The sequence below is a fragment of the Malania oleifera genome, chromosome 3 (assembly GCF_029873635.1).
Source record: "Malania oleifera isolate guangnan ecotype guangnan chromosome 3, ASM2987363v1, whole genome shotgun sequence".
Taxonomy (NCBI): Eukaryota; Viridiplantae; Streptophyta; class Magnoliopsida; order Santalales; family Ximeniaceae; genus Malania; species Malania oleifera.
The window spans coordinates 48,575,096-48,585,694 of record NC_080419.1 but is presented as its reverse complement, the minus strand read 5'-3'; the positions used below and the strand labels follow the sequence as shown (position 1 = coordinate 48,585,694).

The following is a 10,599-nucleotide window of genomic DNA, read 5'->3' as shown; positions in this document are numbered from 1 at the left end:
TCACGTGGTTCTTGTGCTTGCAAATGTGAACGCGTATGCTTTAGGGGACTCGATTGAAGAAAGGTTCTCAAAGAATGTCGCACAGCCTTCATTGGTGTCGGCACTTGCAGTTCCATCACATCATGCTGGAATAAAATTGCAACAATAAATGCCAAACTAATTAAATGCCTAAGGACAAAAAGTCCTTGTCAAATAATTTGAGAAGGAAATGTTTAAACCAAAAAAATAACTTAATGACTTTTCAATACAATGCTAAAACTTCAGCTCTTTCAAAAAGGAAAAAAGAAATTGAGCAAGTTTCATTGACCCTTTCAAATTTCATGAATTTGAATGCGGTAATATGTATTATTAGAATATAAATCATTATTGATTGTGACTCATTTAAAAGGGTTATTGACTTGAAGTGACAAATAAATGAGAGGTTTTGCACAGCAGGCTAGGATACCAATTGACCTCACAATGGACAAGTAAAATTGGGAGTCAAAGAGAAACCTAAATAAATGGGCAACGCTGTGCAGAGAAGGGGCAACCCCTGTTTGGATAAGATTACCTGGGAGTCCAAAGGAATAACTTTGAGAATGTACAGACAATGGATGTTACACTTACAATGCACGAAGGCAGGTCATAAAATCAACTAGACAAGAACAAAAATGGCAGGCACGAGAAAGGTTCATTCGCAAAATAGAGAATGTCCTGCTCATCATCCAGTATTAGCCATCATCCACTCCACTTGGCGCATGCTACTCTCCAAAGGCAACGAATCTCCATTATTCAACAGGGGCCTTGGCCTCTTCTTCATTGCAGCGCCCTGTGAACTCAAACCCATAGGAAGAACTGAACTTCCAGTTGAAGTCAAGCAGCTTTCGATGGAGCAGTCACCAATCCGTGCTGGTACATTAGAAGCATTTTTGTTTTCTACAGCTGCAGCGATTTCAGAGAAGGTGGGCATCTTTAAGGTCTCTAGTGGGACCATTCCATGACAGTCATTGGAAACTTTGATTACTAGCTCTGAGAGCTCTTCCCTGGCAGCTTCAAGCCCAGCCGATGCTGCAGCCTGGTCATTCAGAACTTTGCAAGCTTTCTCGAGTATTGATTGCAGGTATTTGCTCTGTGCTTCAATCCGCAGTTGGAGACACCGCTGAACCTGGTTCAGAGGAGCCATGATCTTCATGAAAACCACAACTAAATAAAGAAGCTAATAAAGGAACAACCAAAAACTGTGTTGCATGTTAAAAATGTATTTTTCGCTTAAGATAAGCTGTAAATGAAAGCCTCGTATAATTTTTTAGCAGCAATTTTACAAGAGAAAGGACAAGGTAACAAATTGAGGTGATTAAAAAAATTGTAGCACACTCCTACAAGCATGGTGAGGCTGCTTCTGCTTTTCACCATATTTTGGCTCGTACCCACTCATTTTGGAGTAAAAGCTGCTTTGGTTCACCCAGTGCAGAACTAGTTGGGGTCTAATATCAGTCCAAACTGAAGCCACTTGTCAATAGCCACACCAAACCAAAGAAACTAACCTCTAACTGCTCATGGAGTCTCCTTTGAACTTCCATTTGTACACGTAGGGCCTCAGTAACCTGATAGCCACTGTTCAGAAAGAGAAGAAGTCACCATTATTGTGATCACAGAATATAGAAAAGCTTTGGATGATCAAGGTAAAAAATAAATAAATAACATACTCATTCATATCTTGGGTTATTATTCTTGATGTTGATGATGAAGAGGACCCAGTATCCTGACTCTCTGCAATGCAAGATGCTGCAATCCCAGCTAAGCATTAGTATCAGGGTTTTCAAAGGAGCACTTCAAGCGATTAGTATGGCAAGAGTGATAACCAGAAAGTGAGGAGGGGAGAGCAAGAACATAGAGAGAGAGAGAGAGAGAGAGAGAGAGAGAGAGAGAGAGAGATGGGGGAAACATATTTACTTCATCAACTCCAAATAAACAACCTCACAATAGTTACTCCAACTCCAAATAAACAACCTCACAAACAGTATTGCAACACGCTAGCATATAGGAAATTAAAATTTTGAAGAATTACAAATCCCAAAACCTATTTACAAACAAATGCGCGCATAATAAACTCCTAAAAATTAACTAAATCAACCACACTAGGGCTTAGGACCCAACAAACCCTTAAAACTATTCTTCAGAAGCAGTCTCCATTCATCCTATGGCTGCCTTCCCATCCTAAATCAAGCAAACCTTGAGGTGTTGGCAGGGCAGGTGACAATGTCCCAAGACACATGAAAAAGGGGACAAGTCCACCCAAAGGAGCTCTTGTGGATGAAGCATGCACGCTCCCAGATGAGGTGCATGCCTCACAATAACGCATTTTTATTTGTCGAAAAGGAAGTGCTCTCATTTAAAGTCAATTAAAACTAGTTTAAAAATCAAATTCTAAAGAATAAAGAGTCAACTCTCCCTTCCAAGAACAAATAGAAAATTTTCAGGATAGTTTCATTCTCCAAATTTCATGTATCGGGTATTCACTTAAAATCGAAACTTCAAAGAATTAATTTAGCTAAAAATGGTTATAAATTAAAATATCAGAAAAACTATTTTAAAATGATTTTTAAGGCCTTGGTCAGAATTTGACTAAACACACAATTAGATTATTAAAGACAAATTTTAATCTTGATCAATCCCATACCCTACCTGATCCACAATGTATTCCCAAATACCAACAAACCATGAAATTAAGCTTTTTCTATGTTATATTAATAATTTATAACATTTTATTTCATAGTTGGTAGAATCTCAGTTTTAGATTGCAATGTCTAGCAGACTCAATTTATGCTACACGAATTTGTCATTTTTACTTCTTTTTTTTTTTTTTAATTCTCTTGTTAATGTTCCTTCAATAGTTTGGACCACTGAAGCAATTTGAACTTCATATATTTGTGGCTTGAGTTATCTCTTGGCAACACTTATTTAAATGATTTAAGTTTGTAAGTTTACAGCATCTACCAATTGTACGCCAATAACAACACCACACCAAGCCTTAAGTCCCAGTATGATACAAATCCTTACCAATTGTACACCAATAGTATAGAAATTATATTTTTAGTTTCCCTTAATTTTATTTTTTACTTACTATTCATATTTTGTAAAGTACATATGATTGTTTTTTGTATTCTTAAATAAAAATTAAAATTCCCAAGAGATTTGTGCCTAAACAATGTTCACATGTACTTTACAACATTTGCCTTCTAAACATTGGTCAATATTCTGCATGTACCGAGGAAGTTGCAATAGTTATAGAACATTAATCCATAGTTGTCAAATCAAGATTAGAATAATGAATCGAAATTCCAATTTTGGGAATCGAGTACTGAGAATTGAGAATCAAATAGAATCATCAGATTTGGCACAAATTTCCAAAATCAATTCTTAATGACATACATATATTCATATACCAGCAACAAGCAATATAGTAAAATACATTTAAATTTTTACAATAAAAATAAGCATATTTCATGTTTATGATTTCCCTAAACAAATAAAAGAGAACAACTCAAGAAAATATTAATAAAAAATGAACTTCATGCTGTTTAAGGAACAGTACGGTATCAAGAAAAAAATAATAAAAAACTGAACTTTTGGTTTTTATCAACAATTAAAGAAAATAATATTTCATGCAAATTATTTCTTGAATTAAAAAGAAAAAAAATAATTAACCTAAAAAATGATATTAATTGAACAAACTACTAAACAAAAAACCTTTTGAATCTTAAAAACACAACGAAACATAAGTACCACCTTAGCCAGTGAATGTTTGGCCCCTTCTTGTCAATGGCCAAACACTACACTCCTCCAAGAGTAAAGCATGATTTTGCCAAAGCAACATAAGACCTAAAGTTATATTTTCTCCTCTTTTTTGGCAAAAACTGATGTAGACAAGGAATGGAAGGTAATCATGTAAAAATAAAAGCAATAAAAGAAAGAATATTGTTTCTGGGTTTTTAGACTAGTCCAGTTTGTCAGGATATGATAGATCTAGAATCGTGTGAATTAATAGATTCAGATTGATTCTTTAGATTCCTGAGGTGATCGATAGATTCAGCAACGATTCAGCAGTTTTTAGATTTGCTAGTAAGATTTGAATCAATTTGCTGCAGAATTTATACGAATCCTATGAATTGAATCGCAAATCGTAAGACTCTAACAACTATGCACTGATCAATGTTTTTAGGTGCATCTCCTCCCCTAGTTTCTCACTACTGGAGAATGAATATCCAGCAGGCTTTTTCTCAGCAGGTCTTTGTCAAGGGAACCCATTGGCCACATTTCCTTTTATCTTCATCATGGAGGTTCTAAGGAAGTATTTTGGAGAGACTAAGTGCTGCTGGAACAGTGAGGAGATTTAGTCTGAAAAGATCAAGGGCAGGAAGCTAAGGGCATATTTGGTATATTTTCTGTTTTTGTTTGTGTATAATGCAAAAACAGATTATGAAAAGGTGTTTGTTTATGATGCCCATTTTCTGTTTCTATTGTCGATTTTCAGATGTTTGTGAAAAAAACTGAAAATCAGATTTTATGGTTTCCAGTTTTTTTGGCAACCTATTTCCAAAATATTTTTAATCATTCATTTTGTGCATACTTTATAATTAATATTTAAATAAAATGATCATACGAATTTAAAATATAATTAAAAACTTTGCGAATGATACCATTGACACCTATTTAAAGGGAGGAAAGAGAGGTTTGTAAATTGGATACGGAAAAGGCCTTTGACCAAGTGAGTTGGAATTGTCTGCTTTATATCCTCGAAAGGATGGATTTTGGGCAAATATGGAGCAATTGGATCAGTCATTGCATTTCCACCATTTCTTTCTCCATGTTGATTAATGGCTGGCCTACAGAGTTTTTCAGATCATTGTGTGGTTTGAGGCAAGGAGATCCCCTTTCCCCCCTCTTATTTATCTTGGTTATGGAAGTTTTGAGCCACATGATATCTAACGCAAACGAAGGTGGCCTTCTTAAAGGGCTCAACATCGAAAGGAGCAGAGATAACTTTGCTGTCTCCCACATCCTTTTTTCTAATGATACTATTGTTTTTTTGTGAGGACGAGACCATTTTCAAATTCGTAACGTCAAATGCATCCTTCTTGGGTTTGAAGCAATCGCAGGTTTGAAGGTGAATTTGAGCAAGAGTGTTATTCCTATGGGGCCTTGTGATCGTGGCCCCCCTCCTTGCAGAAATTCTTGGTTGTAACCCTGGAAGCTTCCCTATTTCCTATCTTGGCCTGCCTTTGGGAGCCAAAAAGTTCAAAGATAAGGGTGTTTGAGATCCTATAATTGGCAGATTTGAAAGGAAACTAGCTGGCTAGAAAAGAACATATCTCCCCAAGGGTGGCAGACTCACTCTTATCAAAAGCACCTTAACCAACCTCCCAGTTTATTTTAGGCCCTTGTTTCCCATCCATAGTGCAGTGGCTAATCGATTGGAAGGCAATCAAAGAAGATTCCTTTGAGGGAACACAGGAGAGGAATTAAATATCATCTTGTGAGGTCGGGGTTTGTCAAACAATCCATGCAAAAAGGAGGGCTTGGTCTTAGATCCCTTCTCCCTTTTAACAAGGCACTATTGGGAAAATGGCTCAGGAGGTTCATGTCTAAGAAGAATCATTTCTGGCGGAAAGCTATTGCTTCTAAATATGGCCTTCATCACAACAGTTGGGCCTCTAGAGAGGTGACCAATGGCTATGGTACAAGTGTCTGGAAATTCATTAGAAAAGGGTAGGAGAACTTTCCTCACATTCATTCTAGTGTGGGAAACAGGATGTGTTTTTTGGCATGATGTCCAGTGTGGTGGCTCCCGACTCAGTGCTTCATTCCCATCTATTTGTACACTTGCCTGCGACAAAAAATGCCCTCATTTTCCATCACCGGGAATCCTCAACCCATGGGAACCTTTCAAATGTTACCCTGATCAGAAATGTTTTCGACAGGGAAATTGACACTCTTAATTGATTTTTACAGCAGCCTTTACAATATTCAAAGCCAAGGCTCCTCCAACAATCCCAAGTGGTCCCTGAGCAAGGAATGAACTTTCACGGTCAAGTCCCATTATAACTACCTTAGTTGTTCAATGGAGTGTGCCAGCTCTTTTCCTTGGAAGCTTATTTGGAAAAATGCAGCGCCTTCCAAGGTTGCCTTTTCACTTGGAAGGCCGTTATTGGGAAGATCCTCACCCTTGACAACCTTTAAATAAAGGGCATCTCTACCATGAATTGGTGCTCCCTATGCCTTGAAGAAGTGGAATTTGTGAATCACATCCTTATCCATCTCAAAGTGGCCCACTCTACTTGAGAGGTGTTGATGGTCCATTTTGACCAAACAACCAAAATAATTTTTTATCTTCCTTAAACACCCATAAAATCTCTCTCTCTACCTCCCCCCCCCCCTTTGTCTCTCAAAACACACCAACAAAAAAAAAACAAGTAAAAAGCAATAATAATCTTCTAAAATCTATTTATCCATCCTCGATCTTCTTTTTCACTTGCACAAACTCACAAATGTCATAAAAGTAAAATCAAATTCTCAACAATAACATGTGATTGTCTCACATCACCCCTTTCTCTACAACCAAATCCAATCAATTCAGCCTTGAAGCTCAAATTGAACCCTTGTTTCATCCCTTTCATGCAAACCCTCAATTATACTTAATCCTTAGCCCCCATTGAAACCTAACAGTACCCAATGACACAATAAAAACAAACCTTAAGTCCCACTATGTTGCGATGGCTGTATGAATCCTTTTCTTCCAGTTCACACGATTGAGGGCATGTTCTTCAACTAATGTAGGAATTGTTAAATCCCTCCTAACTCATTCCAAGTTATTTTAAGTTGACCCCTACCTCTTCTAGTACTATTAACAATAACTAGCTTGTTCCTCCTCATTAGTGCAATACTTGACCTGCGTTTCAAATGCTCGAACCATCTAAGTCGCCCCTCCTATCTTATCTTCTATCGGTGCTACACCAAATTTATTGCAAATATGTTCATACCGTAATTTACCATTTAACATTCTACTACTCATCTACCTTAGCATTTGCATCACAACAACTTTTACTTTTTGAAAATATTGTTTTTTAGTTGCCTAGTACTATGATCCATACAATATTGCTGGTCTTATAGTCATCCTATGGATCACACTAACACTCGAAGTACTTCTCCATTTTACTCTACCTGCTTTAACTCAATGTACTACATTCTCTTGAATTTCTCCTTTCGCTTGCATAATAGATCCAAGATATTGAAATCTACTAGTGTTGTTGATTTCTTGATTATCAAGTTTATTCTTAACTTCAATATTCCTCGCATGACTGAAATTGCATTCATATATTTTATCTTTTTTCTACATTATCTTAAAACCTCTAGACTCTAAAGTTGTTCTCCACAATTCAAACTTAGATTCTACCCCTCTCATACTTTTATCAATCAAAACAATATCTTCTGTAAACAACATACACCATGGGATCTCGTTTTGGATATTCCTAGTGAGTTCATCAATCACTAAAGCAAAAAAATGGGGGCTCAAAGTAGAACCTTGATGTACACCTATTCTAAATGAAAATTCTCTAGACTCTCCTACAGTCCTTACACTAGTCGTTACTCAATCATACATATCCTTAATGACATTAGTATATATACCGATACTCTCTTCTTTTCTAAAACCCGCCATAGAACTTACCTAGGTACTCTATCACATGCTTTCTCTAAGTCAATAAACATCATATGCAAGTCTCACTTCTTTTTGCTGAACTTTTCCATTAATCTTCTCAAAAGATAAATAGCTTTTGTCGTCAATATCCTAAGCATAAAACCAAATTGATTCTTTGAACAGTGAGACCCTCATTTCTATCCTTATTCTTTGTTCAATTACCCTTTCGCATAGTTTTATTGCGTTAATTCTTATTTAGTCATTTAGCATTGCTATTAATTGTTATACTTTGGTTCGTAATAAGTTAGTAAGGGTATTATGATCATTCCAATTGTACTTGAGATATATTATAAATAGAGAGAGAGACCTATCGTTGAGTTTAGGTCTTCCATTTTTTCAAATTATTCAACATGGTATCAGAGCATGATTCTAAAACCTAAACCCTGAGTGTTACGACCACCATCAAAACTGAAGCCTAAAACCCAAAATCCGCTGCATGTCTACCAGCATAGAAGATTTTTCGGTGATATTATAACCCTAGAAAACAGCCAGCAGCAACAGGAAGTCAGACCAGTAGCTGGAATTTTCTGGGCGACACTTCCAGTTCAAGAACATCAAATCCACTATAGATTTGTCAAAACCAACACCATAGTCACCCACAGACACTGCCAATCTGCCGCCCACTGAAATCCCACCTCCAGGCAGTGTCTCATGCACCGGATGAAGGTTTCTAGGGCCGACCCCACGAACCCACGCGTGAAGCCACTTTCAGGCATGGTTTTGACCTGAAATGATCCAGCAGTGATCCAATCCCTATAATAACATGTTATTAGAGTTTTTCATGATGTTTTTTGCCTAAAGATCTCACCTTTTTTAATTGCTCATGTGCGGGACCCAAGAAATGGTTGTTTGATGCTTCATGAAGCAGTTTATCAATGGTTATTGAGTTTATTGGGTCTGAACAGTGGGATTTGCTGTGTTTTTAGATTTAATGTTTGAATTCCTTCCATATATCAAAATATCAAGCTGTAGGACGTGTTTTGCTCAAAGATCCAATCTTTGTTGTGACCATGCACTTGTGGTAATTTGGTAGTTGTTGTTCGATGTTAGTAACAGTCATTGCTGACTCTCTTGGAGCAGTGCCAGTGCTCATAAGCTGTTTTTTGTGAGGCTGTGGCAGTATTATTTAAATTAGTTGATGATTTCTCCATGGTAATTTCAGTGGTTCACTTCTCCAATTGTTCCAGTCTGTGAGTTGCTTTCTTGGGGTTGTGTCTGAGTTTCTTGGTGCTGTGGCAGTCTTGTACTGATTTATTTGGGACTTGTTTGTGGTTGTTCCTATTGTTCCAACAATTAATCTTATGGTCATAGGTCTGAGTTTGTGAATGTTGGGATGGAGTATGCAAATCCCAAAAGTATGCTTCCTTTGTTAATCGCTTGTTCGAGTGAACCGTGTACTGTGACTATATTAAAGGAGGAGTATTCAAGGTTTCTACAGTATCAATTGTCTCAACAAGTATCTTATCACATTGCGTCTTTTGCCCAAAAAGGTAATCCTACAATCTGTATGTCATCAGGTATCCTTCCTACTAGTCCTTGGGTTATTGATTTTGCTACCACTTACCATATAATAGGTGCAACCAACTTCTTTTATGACCTCCAGTATCCTAAAAATCTACCTCAAGTTACCCTTGCTGATGGGTCTACTATTGTTGTTAGGAGGATGGGAACAATAAATCCTACTCCTTCCATCTCTCTTTCTTTTGCCTTTTTACATTCCTAAATATCCTTTCAATCTCATGTTAGTTAGTAAACTTACAAAGTCACTAAATTGTTCCGTCACATTCTTTCCTAATTTTGTGGTAATTCAGGATTTGAAGATGAGAAAGAAAATTGGCACAGGACGCAAGGCTCATGGACTTTACTACTTTAAGTCGCCTTCTCCACCCATTGCTGCACAATCGCAGCTACACCACTTCAAATCCATTGTTGCCTTGGTCATCTGTCGTTGGACAAGTTGAAATAGCTAGTTCCTACATTGAATTTTGTGTCTAATCTCGAATGTTAGTGTTGTCAATTGGGCAAGCATCATCATCTTCCCTTTGCTTCCTGGGTCGACAAACAAGTGGTTAGTCCTTTCATGCTAGTCCATTCCGACATTTGGGGTCCTAGTCGTGTTACATCAACGTTAGGGTTTTGGTACTTTGTTACATTTGTTGATGACGACTCTAGGATGAATTGGTTATATTAAATGAAAGATCGTTCCGAGTTGTTTAATATCTTTTGTGCCTTCTATCATGGTTTTAAATAAAGGCCGCAACCGTTACGTAACGCCGTTACGTAAAGGTTTTTTGGGTTACCGATACCGTTACACACCGCGAAATCGGTGGGAAGAAAAATCACGACTGTAGCAGCCGTTACGGACCGCAACCGTTACGTAAAGGCTGCTACGACTGTTACGTAACTGCTACAGGACTGTTACACCAAAAAAATATTTTATTTTTTACTTTTTCTTCTCACTTTTTCTCTCTTTCATATATCATTCTCGATATACCAAGTGACAAGAGGGGGAAAAGATTATAATGAGGATGACAATGATACAAAATTTACTATTTCTTTAAATACTCACAATAGATGCATTAATTAACAATTTCAAAATACTAACTTGTTAGAAATTTTTTTTTTTTAATAATATTAGTAATGTGATATTTATGTTCTTTATTTTTCAACTTCAACCTTCTTTCTTTTCTAGCTATTTTATATTTATATTATTCGTATGTCTTATGTGACTAATAGATTAATGGAGTGTATAATGTATTTTATTTTATTAATTCATTAAACACACAAAAATTTATCACAGATAAGAACAATGAGAAGTATAAATACGTGCACACACGTAATTTTCTATCAATGATGGTTTAAAA

General features: G+C 36.7%; 1 protein-coding gene across 1 annotated transcript in view; it reads right to left on the bottom strand.

Annotated features, from left to right (window-relative positions):
• Positions 1–513: 513 nt before the first annotated feature.
• The window catches only part of LOC131150666 (protein PHR1-LIKE 2), a 49,133-nt gene continuing 39,047 nt past the window's right edge, over positions 514–10,599 (bottom strand). Inside the window, exons 4-6 of the mRNA XM_058101521.1 lie at positions 1,686–1,764; positions 1,524–1,593; positions 514–1,144 (exon numbers count right to left, since the gene is read on the bottom strand). Of these exons, the coding sequence (XP_057957504.1) occupies positions 701–1,144; positions 1,524–1,593; positions 1,686–1,764 (593 nt within the window). The 3' untranslated portion in view covers positions 514–700. The remainder of the gene's footprint in view (positions 1,145–1,523; positions 1,594–1,685; positions 1,765–10,599) is intronic.